Source organism: Miniopterus schreibersii, assembly GCF_964146895.1.
Source record: "Miniopterus schreibersii genome assembly, chromosome: 11".
In the NCBI taxonomy this organism is placed as follows: domain Eukaryota; kingdom Metazoa; phylum Chordata; class Mammalia; order Chiroptera; family Miniopteridae; genus Miniopterus; species Miniopterus schreibersii.
In genome coordinates this window covers 65476530-65491255 of record NC_138111.1, presented here as the reverse complement: position 1 = coordinate 65491255, position 14726 = coordinate 65476530, and the positions used below count along the sequence as shown (strand labels likewise).

The 14726-nt window shown below is 43.5% G+C and overlaps 1 protein-coding gene across 3 annotated transcripts in view; it reads right to left on the bottom strand.

The window, feature by feature from the left end:
• AOPEP (aminopeptidase O (putative)) overlaps positions 1 to 14726 on the bottom strand; it is a 331307-nt gene that overhangs the window by 19846 nt on the left and 296735 nt on the right. For all 3 annotated transcript variants that reach the window (XM_081151075.1, XM_081151073.1, XM_081151074.1), the window contains one exon: positions 5760 to 5876. In XM_081151075.1, the coding sequence (XP_081007201.1) occupies positions 5760 to 5876 (117 nt within the window). The remainder of the gene's footprint in view (positions 1 to 5759; positions 5877 to 14726) is intronic.

The window sequence follows — 14726 nt, the reverse complement described above, 5'->3', positions numbered from 1 at the left end:
GCCATTCCTTCTTTTTTCTTTCCTGGGAGAGAGTCTGTTTTCCCCTCTCCCAAGGTCCTGTTCTCTGGGGCCCTGGGAGAGCACAGCTGCGAGGGTGGCCTCCACGGCTGTTAATGGCCTTTCTAGCTACTTCCCTGTATGCTGCAACCTTGTGTCCTGCACTACTAGATGAGATGAAAAAATTGCCTTTTGTGAGTCATTTGCTGCTCTGGAGCAGTGGTTCTTAGCCGGAGTGGCTTTGCATGCACCAGATATTTGGCAATGTTCTTGATGCCAGAACTGAGGGTGGGTTGCTACTAGCATCTCATGGGCAAACAATCAGGGACGCTAAACCTCCCAATGCACAGAACAGCCCCCCACCCCCCAGGCAGGCAGTTATCCAGTCCAAATGTCAGAGCAAGGTGCCCCCGCCAAACCCACCAACCCCCAGATCAAGAATTCTTTCACCAGATGCTAAGGAGCTCCTAACAGTTGGGTAGATTATACTACTTTTCTTTCTCCCTGCCAGTCCTGACAGGTTAAAAAAAAAAGATCAGCTAAATAATAAAATCTGGCCATTTCACGACCAACGAAGAGATGGTGAATCTCTCATCACCAGAAGTCACACGAAGACCATGGATGCTCACCAACTCTTCTCAAGTCACGCTGGTAAGTAACAGTCCTGTGAAGAAGGGGTTATGGCATTTTTCAAACTGTGGACTGCGAATCATTCATGTATTATAAAATCAACCTACTGTATCACAACATACTTTTTTTTAAGAAAATGAAACAGGAAATAATAGAGGACATAAGAGTAAAGAGAGTTTCATGAAACATTTCCCCCCACCCCTTCGCTGTAGTCAAAAGGCCAGGACGCCAGGAGCCTGGTCTAGGCACTGCTGTGCAGACGGGGAAAACAGGGCCCTGGGAGGGTGGGTGACTTGTCTGGGGATCTGGGACCCAAGTCCAGTTTGTTGTGAAGTCAATGCCTGGGCCAATACCAGGTGCTCAGCCTGGGCGTTGCATGAGATCGAAACGTGGGAGAGTTGCTCACATGCACACGAGCAGGTACTCTCCTCTTCACGTGGGGCCGGCCACGGGGTGGGGGAGGGGGTGCTCCTGAAGGAAGACTGGCGGGAAGTCGGAGACCCGATGCCCACACTTCCCACTCCAACCGAAACAAGGAGGCTTCTTTCTTTCAACCAACAGTGTTTCCCCGAATGCAGTGAGAGGATGAATTGGTACTGGCCTCGCCCAGAGGATTACTTTTCTTGCTCGACCTACCAGTTGCAATGCAACATCAGAGCAGGGCATGCTACCCTGAGGAACTTTCTGACTAATGTCCTCCACTCCCATCTAAGAGTTAAGACACTGAGTTGCTGTTTCTGAATTTTCCAAAAGTTTACTTGAGGTGTGTCCCCAACTTTGAAGTGCTCGACTGCAGTCTGTAGAAATAAAGTTGGTTTAAGGTTAACCAAGGGCTCTTGGGAAAAAGGTCACAGAGCCACGTTCCATGGGTCTTCATCTCACCACCACGGGGCAGCTATTTTTACAGCTTAAGAGACCTGCTACAGAGGGCAGAAAATTCATTACTTAAAATGGGATCTTAGAAAGTATCTTTTGTTCCAAGAATCAGTTGTCCAAAGTATTTTTAAACTTTCATGGCTCTATTTGAGCCAAGATGCTCAAAAACTGAAGACAAATATTTCTATGAACTATTTCCCTTCAGCTCATTTTCTGTCCTGGTTAGCAGTGCCTGACCCAGGGTGTGAGAGCTGGTTGACGCCCACACTTCGCGCTCCTCTCCAGGCCCAGGGACATGCGCATTCCCACCAGGGCCCCAGTTTTTAGAGGCTGGAGACGGCACAGGACAGTGTGCTCTCTCCTGCCCAGCTTTACTCTGTTAGTCCTTGTGCACTTTTCCATTAAGGTTCCGGACACATGGTAACCCTTCTCCCAGGGCAGACCTCGGGCTTCACAGCACGCATGAGGCTGGCACAGGGGGGACGGCGGGTAACCTACCACCTCAGACGTGAAAAAAGTTGGCAGGCAACACAGACCAGGCGCCATGCTCACAAACCCTGACAGCAGACCAGACGTTCTGTGAACACAGCCAAACACAGAGCAACACAAGTACTGATCTACATAAAGAGAATTATTAAAAATAAACTTCCCGCCCGGCTGGGCGTGGCTCAGCGGTTGAGCGTCAACCTAGGATCCAGGCGATCGAGGTTCGATTCTCAGTCAGGGCACATGCCCGGGTTGCAGGCTCCATCCCCAGTGGGGGACATGCAGGAGGCAGCCGATCAATGACTCTCTCATCATTGATGCTTCTCTCTCTCCCTCTCTTTGAAATCAATAAAGATATATTTAAAAATAAAATAAAATAAATAAAAGAATTAACTTCCCAGTGGGCCAGCACCCGTCCACTCACAGAGAGAGGAGGAGGGAAGGGACAGGGGGATGACAGAAAACAAGCTGAAGCAACCGCCACACAGAGGACCCTGGTTTGTGCTAGGACAGCTTCCTACACAGGCGAGGCTTTGGGGTGATGGAAGGAGGTCCCTCTGCCCGCAAGAGTTCTGCAGCAGAGTGGGCAATCGGGAAGGAGCCCTGAGGACTAAGCCTAACCGAGTTACGTGAAATAAGAGGCTCACCTGCTCAAAAAGTAGCTCATGTGAGTATATGCTCTCAGGAAAAATGCCAGCCCAAAGAAGAGCAAGGGGAGCCTTTCTATACCTCTGGGAAATATGGGGAATACAGCCCCACCCCAAGTCATGAGCACCCCTGCTCTGTGCTGGCTTCTCTGGATAGACCCCTACGTCAGCACCGCAGTCCCAGGGCCTGAAAATCGGAGCTGTGGCTGCACCGCTCCTCGTCTGAAGATCCCGCAGAGCACTCCCCAGGGCGACCCTCCATATGCAGCTGGCCACACTCCAGGGCCTTTGGCCAGCTCTCAAATGCTCCCTATTTATTACATATTTAAAAGCCCTGATAATGATTGGAAGAGACTATCCTTATTTGTTCAGGTCAAGGAGAAGCACCGAGAATAAAGTTAAGAGTCCTAAAGACTTTTCCACCAAAAAATAATTCTTTCTTCCATGAAATGTTCTGTCACATAAAATAAAGGCAGATGGTTAATCAACTAAATTCCTGCTAATTGGTGTTACAATAAATCACATGTAACTAAAAAAATTTCTAGAAAACACCGTTTGGCCAAAGTCCTGTTGCCCTTCTGGTTCTGAGTGACATTTCAAGGAAACGTCAGTGAGATATGCTGTCTGTGTGACTAACTACGTGCCAGGATGAGAGCTGGGAAAGGAGGCACACTGTTAGAAAAAAATCGGGGCGCCTGGCCTCCAGGCTTTCCTGGGCTGGGCCCTGCCCACCCCAATGCAGGGGTCAACAAACACCGGATGGGGCAGAGCCAATCGGCCCTCGGCTAGGAGTGTTGTGAATGTTTAAAAATAGTTTGAAGAAGGAACGACAAAAACAATTATCTTGAGACATGGTAATTACAAAGAAATCCAAGTTTCAGGGTCCATAAAGTTTCACTGACGCAGGGCACATCTGTCTGCTCACGTGCTGTCCCTCCAGGAGCTTCCATGCCGCCACAGCTGGGACAGACACCATGGGGCCTGAGATATTAACTCTATTCCTTTAGAGTCTGCTGACCCCCGTCTGTCCTGGTACATGCCGACCGAGCTCACGTGCTGGCACTTGCTGTTGCCTGTGTGTGAAAGCCACGTCTGGCCCCCTGGGTCCTAGCTCGAATGTCACTTGTCTGCATGGTCTTTCCTGAATACTCTATCTAGAGACAACTAGTCCAGTGCCACCTGAAGGTGTTTAGTTCATTTACTTACGAGCTGTCTTTCCAGAAGAATAGGAACTTCCTCAGGGTGATCCTCGGCTACATCCCTAGTGCCTGGTAGTGTTGGTGAACCGCATGAAACCAGCCTAGTTATATAAAGCTAGCAGAGTCATCCTCAGGCCCTAGTCTCCTGTCATCGAGAACCGGGCTGAGGAGAATGCCCGGGCTTTAGGCATCATGGTGTAGTTTATGAGACATAAAACAAGCAACCAAATAAAATCTGTATACTTTTCAAAGGTTTAAGAGGTTATATATAACAACTGAGCTGAGCTGTAAGTTAAGAACACGATGTTTTTATGCCAAAAGGAAGGGGAGCTAACAGTGTCTGCCACCTCACGGCTGCCGGGCACAGTGCCGGGGGCCCGGGCCTGCGCCGATCCTCCCGCCTCCGTCGGCCCACTGCCTGTCATGAGGCCTGGCACTTGAGTGGCACTCAGCACCAATTTAAACTTAACCTCATGTCTATACATAGAAACATCTTTAACACTAATTAAAAATAATGGGCTGGCGTTTGGAAATACCAATAAACAAAAATATAAGCTGAAATAAACAGCATGTCTGATCTATCTCAGGTGGGTAAAAAGCTGTATGTGTCTTCTCTGAAGGTTTTCAATTAGCTCCTGAATTTATGGGGCTTTAAAATATAAAACAACGGCCCTGGCAGGCAGCTCAGCTGGCTGAAGCATTGTCCCATATACTAAAAGGTTTTGGGTTCAATTCCTGGTCAGGGCACATGCCTAGGTTTCCAGTTTGATCCCCGATTGGGGTGCAGACCGGAGGCAACACATCGATGTTTCTCTCTCACATCAATGTTTCTCCTCCCTCCCTCTCTCCCTCTCCCTCCCTCCCTTTCTCTAAAAAATACACGAGAACCTGTCCTCAGGTGAGGATTAAAAAAAAAGTAAAACAATGTCCATCTTACCTTTTAATCTAATAATAAGCTGGCTTTTCTCCATTTACTCCATTTTAATGATTGTGAAATTAATTTTAATAGCATTTTAACCCAACATATCCAAAATATCATTTCGACATTTTAATCAGTAAGGAGAAATTATCGGTAGGGTATTCTGCATTCCTTTCCACTGTATCTTCAGTATCCACCGTGCCTTTCACCCCCACGGCCATGGACCAAGAGCTCAGCAGCCTGATGGGTGACACTCAAACTGCAGTTTTTAAATGCTCAGTTATTTTCAACTGAACACAAACCAAACTTACTTGTGTTTTAGGAGTTTTATATATATAAAAGAACGTTTCTCCTTTTGACTGCGTGACTGTATTTTACTTAAAATGACTAAATACAATAAATATTATTTTATAGATATAAAACCCCCTGGCACTCACCTCAGGAGTCACACTGCAGTCTTTACAATAAGCTAAAAGATATTAAGGACCACATCATACTGCTTTCCCACAAGCATCCAATTTTGCTTTCAACCCACAGCTGTTAGATTTAGTTTTCATTTCCGTTACACATGGCTCCTTTCCTGTCCTGACTGAATGCAACCGAGCAGCTCTGGCACGTCTGAGCCAAGTTTCCCTAACGTGCAGCAGGACGGCGCCACCATCCTGCACAGGAGGACCCGCCCGTGTCTGTAATTCAGAAGCACTCCACCCTGCCTGCTCATTCCTTTAGGAGACTTATGTCCACCCATCCTTATGATTTAAAAAGAGGGAAAACCCCAGTATTAAGCAGGTTCAGGGGCCCCCTGCTGGAGGGAGCACAACCAGGGGAGCAGTTTCCACTTGGCTGGATGGGCTTGCCCTTCAATCACAGGCACACAGCATGGGGGGGAGGGGGGAGCAGCAGGGCTGATGGAAATCGCAGTTCCGACAGTCTGGGAAGCTACAGGCCTACAGTGTTCACAACAGCAAGGGCCCCACTGTTTACATTGAGGACAGTCCTGGTTACCTCTGCATCCTGCTGGGGGAGGTGGTATGTCCTTTCGAGGCTTTGCAGAGTTCTAGGGTTCAGGGTCTTCTGCTCCAACAGATGCTCCAGAAGCAGGACCAGCTGGTCTGGAAGGAGCTGAGGAAAAACCAATAGCCAGTGAAAATGCTGTTCAGCTTACAAGAAATTAAACCCAAACGTTTAAAACAAAGACAGCAAGCCCAGGGCAACCTGGGCACTTCAACAGATGTGTGAAGCATGGACAGACTGAAGACTAGACTTTGGTGGAACCCCCGGGTTTGCACTATATTCTCAACAATACTGCTTCCAGGGCCTGAGCAAGCCCTGCTCTCTGAGGCCTGTTATGTCTCTATATTTAGAGCAGATCAAAACTGTGGTTATCTTTTTTCTTTTTTTTTTTTTTAGGTTGTATGTGTTTTTAAAGGGTGTATGTACAATGTGATGATTTAATATACATACACTGTGAAATGACCAAAACTATACTTATCTTCATAAAACATTCTCATAGTTGATTAGATCCCTTTATGGCAAACATATGCCAAAAATGTCTTTTAACCTAGACAAAGAGTCAAGAAACCACCTGATCTTAGGCCTGGAAGTTGAACAGAAATAAGCTGCTTTCAGATTCCCTTCCTTACCACTTGAACCTTGCAAATGTACACCAAGAAATAAAGAGCATGCAATTCAACAAGAGCCATGTCTCACAAACCCTCCCTTATAAAAACTATGTTTATTATGCCATTAAAAAATTTTAAAATGTTGTAAACATGATCACACACACACACACACACGGTCACCATATTCCTGTTTTCACACAGGGTAGGTAAAAATTGGTGTTACATAGTTAAGGGCAAAGAGAGGAGGGTGTTTTTATATGGTACAAAAATAGTATTTTATGAACAAACATTTGTGAATCCAAGAATATAAAACTGTTGTATTCCTTATTGTGCCCCAGTGCCTAGTGCACCCCTAGAATGGACAGCACTCACCAACTGTAAGAGGAGGAAAGAATACATTTAGGATACATCTTGATGGAAATGAAACGTATTTATTCTAAAATCAAGGTTTTAAAATTTAGCTTTACTCCTTCCCTACTTATGCCCCAAAAATCCATCTGTGAAACCCAAACTTCCAAGTCTGCAAATCACTCCTAGGCCAACAGAATATTTATGACAACACCTGGATTTTAATCCCTACTTTCTGTTACTCTCAAGAAATTTTAATAGTTATTGGCTTCTCTCCCTACGTCTCTTTACCTCTCTGCCCCAAGTGTGTACTCTGCCTGCCCCCCCTTCCAGAATGCACATGGGGGAAACCGGGTGAACTGCAGGCACGACACTCACCATGTAACTCCACAAAGCAAGCATTTCTGTATGCCCACATCTCGCCCTTCTAAGTTCCAACATAACCAACCCACTTCCCTACACAGGCACAGATACACGGCCCTTGATCCTTGGGCATTTTTATTTCATAATATCCCTCCATGCACCTAAGAATCCTGGGGATCTTCTCAGGCTGACAGGAGAAACCAGGTGCCTTCGGCCAAAAGAGAGGGTTACAACCAACACTGACCTGTGTGGTTTTCTACAGGGGCTCAGAGGACTGACTACATCCTTCCGGAGAAGTCGTGCTTATAAGATGCTTTGAAGATAATTACTACATAACAGCCAGAAACAAAAATGCCACAGTTTTCCATTTTCTATAGTTTTAGAATATGAGCCTACTTTTATGGTATTAAAAGAAATCTTCTGTTTTACAAAACAGGACAAATTCAGGGCCACCAGCCTCTAGAGAGCCTCCCCACCCAGTCATACCGTGAGCCCTTCACTGGTGGGTCCTCAGACTGGGCACCTCGTCCAGCACCCAGGCTGCCCGGCCCTCCTTCCTGACCATCTTGCCCTGCAGCCTCCCTCTCTGGATCTTCCTTGCCTGAGGTCCAAGAGGGGTCCTTTGCTGGTGGAGGCTAAGCCCTCAGCCTGGCCCCTAGTGCATCCCTCAGTCCCCTAAGGTTACTCCCTGACAGTCCTCCAGCCTCTTCACAGAGCCTGCCCTTTCTCCCCCATTAACGTCTCTTCCTACCCAAACCGTCTCCTTCCCAAGTATGCTCCACACAACCCCCACCCGAGGTAGCCTGCCGGGGCACCCCTGGAACGGCAGCCCACCTACTTCTACAGGGGGTGAAGAGGGGAGGGCCCCAGACTGGGTCAGAGTAGCCACACAGCCCGGTACCCCCACAGGCATTCTTAAAACTGGTAGCAACCAAGCCCAGGGTAGCAACAGCCCAAATGTCGAGGCCACACTGGATGCAGAAGACAGCTTCTGGGAAAGGGCCCAGCCTGATACAGAGCAGAACACCCATGGGCTGGGGGTGGGCATCTGGTTCACTAACTAAATACAGCAGGAACCAGCTTGGGCAATTTGCAGAATTACAGGGAAGGACAGAGTAGAAAGAAAAGCATCTCCCTATTCTGTGCCCACACTTACAAAGAGGTCTATTGTTAGAACTCGCATTCGGGATTTGGTTTAAACTAGAAAGACCCACAGAGGAAAGACACCCTTGAGGAAGAAGACAACGAGCTCGGTCCTCAACTTACCCTAATTGGGTTTAACCAACAAACGCAACTCCACTTTAAAATCGAAGAATTACCAATATGTGAACCTAGGAAAATATCTGGAGTCTCACTTTTATGACTCCTACAGCCTTTCTCTAGGCAGAAGTTTGTGCATCTACACACAGAGACTGAACAAAAAGGATTCCTGCAAGTTTTCTTCCTCCCCTAATTTTTACACAATGGAAAAATACTCAAAGCTAAGCCCCCCGAATAAAGATAAACAGCTGAGATGGAACGGAGGAGGTTTTTAATAAGTTTAATTTGCTCTAATTGGAGAGAGGTAAAGAGCAGGCATGCACACAGCCCGCCAGGTAGCCCTCCCGGGCACGGTGGCGCCGAAGGCCGCTCTGCGGCAAGAGCCGGCCTGCTCGGGGGAGAACACGGGACCCCAGCAGGCCCAGGACGCTCCCTCCTTAGTGCCCAGGGGCGGCCTGGCCCCCTCGCCTGGCCTCACCGGCCGGCGGTAAGCGACTCTCACACAGTTAACCACCTGCAGCCACCTGCCTTTCAACCCTCTCTCTTCTAATTCTCCAGGGGATAATGTAGATTCTGAACAATGAGAAAAGTGGAGAAAAATCAGACAACAAACAGTACAGACAATAAAACTAATTCAGTATCTTTCATTCACAAATAAGTAAATGTTACATAACTTTTACATGAGATTTTAGACCTTAAAAGAGGCTACTAAAGCAAAAACGTGGTAAAATGCAGTACATTTCTCTCTGTAAAATAAACATTTATTCCCTGTAAAGCCACCCTATGATGAAAAAGAAATACTATGTAATAAACCAGAAGTTTGCAAAGCAACCGAGAGAGCCATCCCCAGCGTGCTCAGACGCAGCCGGGCGGCGGGCACTGTGGTAATGGGCAATGTTGTGCGGGTCACTGCACTCCCCCTACACAGAAAGCAAATTAAATTTCATGGGACTCCTAGGCCAACTGTGTTTTAATACAGCAGCACTGACAGAGACGAATACTGCTTTAGTCGAACTACGGAGTGATTAAGAAAAAATACAGCACGCGTTTCGGAGCATTATCTCATCAGAAAGCAGCTCTGTCAAACGTTATGGAAAGAGCTTGCCTTTATTGCCGAGGGTCTAATGGCGCTCACAGCCACAGCTCGACAGTGACAGGAATAGAAAGTCCTTCCCTTTGCACAAACAAGGGATTCATGACGGAGTTATTATTTTTTCCATATGGAAACCAGTTTGGTATTTTTAAAATGCATCTGCCTCAAAACTAAGACAAAATGACGCGATGGGGTGCCAGAGTCATGTGGGTACTTGAAACAGAGAACTCCACAACCCTGTGAAACCTACTCAAATACAAAACACAAAATGCCGAAGGAGGGCAGGCAATACAAATGCTATTTGTTAAGGATTCAGAGGTCTGTATTCTCGCTCTGAATGTGGAGGATTCCACAGCTGCTCACTACCCAGAAATTTACAAAGCAAAAGAGAAGTCTACCTGGTATTTTTTTCCCCAGTCAACTTAAGAGCTAAGGCAAGCCACACAACTTTGAACAGTTTTTAAAGTTTCTAGAAAGACTCTTGAAAAGAAAATATGAATTTTCCAAACCCACCCTCCCAGTCGACAAGCAGCACAAAGAAAACAAACCCTGACTCTTCCAGAAGCCTCTTACTGCTGTCAGGGGACGTCACTCACTCCTGGCTCCCAGGAGGACCACCCGTGCGACTGAGGCCCTCCACCATTTCTTCCATCAGCAGGATCAGAAAGGGCCAGCTCGCCTCCTACAGAAAACGTCCCCGACGCGTCTCACTGCTGACCTTGTGCAGGCAGGTCCTGACTTCAGGATCTGGGTGCACATGGACATCTGAGCCCCACTGTCTGCACCCCTCCAAAAGCACAGGAGGGTACCTCCCTCAAGGCCCAGCTGGCTGCTGCAGCCGCGAAGGAAGTCTCCGAGAGGCTCGCAGACAGGGAAGGAGCCTGAGACTAATGCAGCCTCCAATTGACAGTGGCGTGAGTTCTATTATTACCCCATTATCACTCTGGGATCTGTGCCTAAATGAAGCATGCTTCCTCCCTGATGCCATTTCCTTTTATCCTGGCTGGAGACTAAAAGCAGATCAATGGGGGCAATACTTATGATGTCACTTCAATTTACAGCAACGGCCCCTCCCTCTCTTTCAGTCTGTCTGAATTACACAGAAAGATCAATTCTTCCCAAAAATGGTTAAAAAATGCTTAGGGAGCATTCTTCTTCCAGAAAAGCATTCTCTGCTATATTTGTCTATGTTTCTACCGCAGGAACTGTTTACACTGAACAAAAACAGAAGAAATGGGGGAGGGAGAAATCTCAAATTCTCCTGTATGCAGGAGATTTGCTGGTTGAAATTCAACACAAGCTGGGTCCAAACCAGGCTCAGGCGGCTGACCTTTGATAGTCACATGCAGAAGTCTTTCTGGCGTAGGGACACAATGGAGACAGCAATTCTCCTTTGCCCCTTGGATTGAAAAGGTAATCTCACAGACATAAAATGCCTTTTTTATAAGACTTCCCCAAAACTAACAAAATCCTTCCAACTCCTCCCAGAATACAGGCCCAACCACACTATATACCCTCAGGTGCCTCCACAGTCCACAAATATATGAGCAAACAGAGGGGCAAAGGAACTCTGAATACAGGACACAAGACTGAACTTTAAAACAAGAGTTCTTCCTCACAACCCAAAAAGAAAACACAAAATCCTAAAAGTATCAGAATACTGGCATTGTAACTGACCCTGCCCACTCCAACCATGGTCTCTGCGTCAGTGTTAGTATATAATCTTCTTTCATCTATCACCTTCTTAATTATAAACATTTTTAACTGTCTAAAATGATCTATTTAATAATATGTACATTGGCAAGTGTCTGCTCAAGAGCAGCTGTCAACTAGGATATCATGATATAATTAAAATAGTTTTAATTTAAACTAGTAAACAGGAAAAACAGAATTGACTTGAATTGCTACCAAAAACAAGCTAAAAACAAAACTTGCAAATTTAAGTATAGAAGTTTATAGTTCACATTATTTTGGGGACACAAATTTATTCTGCCAGCAAATAAAAGTCACAATAAAAAAATAAGAAATGAAAATAATTTTCTTCAAAATAAAACAAAACCAAGAGGCATGTGTCTGTTCTGCAGGATCCGTTATTTTTAATTATCAAACATTCTTCAGGGAGTAGGGTTGTAGTCAAATTTAAGAAAGAAAATTCAAGTAGAAGTTTATATACGTGTAATTCATTTTACGTAGGAAACAGCATATTTACTATATTTTGGGAAACGGTTCTAACAGCTGCATTTTAAAAAGACTGCTGAACTTCTGAGCCATGGCTTGGTCATGGGGGGCTTCCAAAAGTGACGAAAACAGACACCATCATTAACAAACAGTATCCGAAATAACTTACTGGCATAAATTCTTCTCATGTTTCCAGATTTTAAGGGTAAAATTTTCATATGCTAATATTTCCCTAACTTTTATAAAAGTATTATCCAAACTATATGCAATCTGACACAAAGCATATTATTTAAACTACATGAAATGCCAATTGGATCTCATAACCATGTGCACATGAATGTTTATATTACACGTTAGAAAATAAATCTTTGTAAATACTCAAATTGAAAATTCTGAAGTGTTTTTATAAGAGATGCTCGAGATCTTCCTCATTTGCCTCCCCTTCCCAGGAACCTGCCATACCAATAACCAAAGGGGCCAAAGGAAGACCATTCCTGGTCTGAGATTTATGCTTCTGAGGAAAATCATCGCTCACAAAGAAGGAACTGTAAATTCCTAAGTGATCCAGCCCATTCGCCTGCCATGACAACAATGGCATGCTCGATGTCAGGCTTGTTTCAGGCTTTCTCAAGAATTAGAAACACTTGAAAGTATCAGAGAATATTTTCAACTTTTCTTGTATTTGCAGTATTTTTTTCCATTTCTTTAGAATTAATGCTCTTGCCTAAGTTAATAATGTTGTATTTAATAACTGATGTATTTATCCTGAATAAGCACATACATTTTATAAATCTGAGTTCCTAACTTACAGTGGCATTTCCTAACTCAAAACTCTAGTCATACACTAATTTATGACCCCTTAAATTATATCATACGACTGAAACTATCAGCTGGTTTTATGTGTCAAAATTATGGCTATGCTATATAACCACATAGTGGAATATTATGCAGCTATTAAAAAGAATGAGATAGAACTGTTTCTGTAATAAGGTAAGATAGCAAGAAATGTTACTGAGGGTCAAAGTTAAGGACAGAATGTAGAATATGTTTGATTTGTGTAAATAACTTCCTAGAGATATATTTTAAAAAATTAAGTAACTCTTTGAGTCAATTTTTAATCTGAGTAACCTAAATGAGCTGCCTGGTCTTTTTCTTTTTTCCTGCCTTCAGCTCAGGCTGAACTATTTTTCTTAAATCATGTTTAAAAAATTTCCCCAAAATGTACTCAATGGAGGGAAGATCTACTTTATGAAGAAATTCAATACTGTGATCTAATCTAGGAGCACTGAAATTCATAAATGATTAAAGCACATGCTCTGAAGAGGTGCTGAGTGGGAACCAGGGGCTTTTAACAAAGCAGGTCCAGTTAGTTAAGGACAGATCCGGGCACTGGTGTGCACCTAGAAACCTATCAGTGCCTCTCTATTCTTAGTCACGACAATAACATTTGAAAGTAACGTAGATCTCAACAGTTCTTATTCCAATACTTCTACAAAGAGATAAACGCTAATGCCATTAAATATAAGACATAAGTTCTGTGTGAGCAACACACAAATATTGGAAGAATTTAAAATTTTCCAAATGCTTTGCAAATATACATAAAGTGAGGCGGCAAACAGTCTCATGCTCAGACTTTTATGTTGTCATTTACATTAAATGAACTAGCATTTATATGTTTTCAGGGTTTTTTGCAAGGGAAAAAAGCAGCAACTGTAATTTCATTCAAAGCCAGAATGTCTTCCTATTTTTCTCCAAATTCCTATATTACCCTACTATGTGAAAATCAGATAGCTTGTGTGGGATTACTTATTACAAATTTAATACTTTTAGTAAATAACTGTATCAACATTAGGTTCTTCTTTGTAACAAATAACCCTATGCTCCTGTTGAAAAGTGTTCTATATACAGTGTGCACAAAATTAAGGTGTTTGTATGTACAAATACGCAATCCTTTGGAATAATCACTTTGAAAACATAGATTTTCCCCTAAATTACAAGTGATTAATTAGCAAATGGGAAAAAACTAAGCTCTTACTGAAAATATGCTCTTCAGAATCTTACAAATAAAAACATAATCCTCTTCTTCTAAGTTTAAACAAAGAACTGAGTTCAAACAAAACTATATTTTAACCTGTATAAAAAGAATGTACACTTTTAAGACAACTCCTTAAAGAATGGAACCCACTGTTGCTCACTTCATGCGCCACCTACAGCATGCCTGATACAAGTTTATCAAATTTGAATAAAGGACTTAATGTTCTATCTAGTACGATGGAGTAACACAGTAAAAATAATTGCAAGACAGCTATCAATCAGAAATTTGGTGATTTGAATAAATCTATTAAAAGATAATGTATACATCGACACATGAAAATTCAGGCCTGAAGTGATTCTCACTTCAAAACTAAAACAAACCCAAAAAATACACACATTCAAATATACCAACATAGAAAGTTTTATAAATAACTACAGATGCGGTAGATGATTCTTATTTTAAAAATTAATGGTAACTAGAAATTTAATTAGTGAAACATAGTTGGATAAACATGTTACCTCATATTAAAAAAAATAAAAACTAATAGTAAAATAACTGGCATGTCTCTTCAACTGTAATCAACTGTAACCAATGAAATGATGGCTCTGCAATGCTTCTAAAAAGCTAATAAATTAGATTGCTCTCAGTGCAAAAACTCAATAGTATATCTGGGAGAGAGCTGTCTCTTTCCACAGCATTCTTGTTTAAACTTGTCATTAAAGACTGAAGTTTTTTCAAATTATTAAAATGAACAACTAAAAAAAAGAAGTTACAAAAGCATTTAGACACATTTATACTAACAGGAGTTGCAAGGTGAGAGAAAGACAAGAAACAGGAGGGAGAAAACAAGTCAACCGCTCTGGCCCTCAGCTTCGACAAGCAACTCAGGCACGGATACACACTCAACATGTTTTTAAGCGTAGAACACAATTTATAAACAAATTTCACGGCTGTGTGTTTATTCTGGTCTAAAATACTAACATTCCATACTCCTAGTTCCGGTACTTTCTTCTTCACAGGCCCACAGTCAAAACAATATAAATATCTTTTTGGTCAGATTTTATTTTCTAATA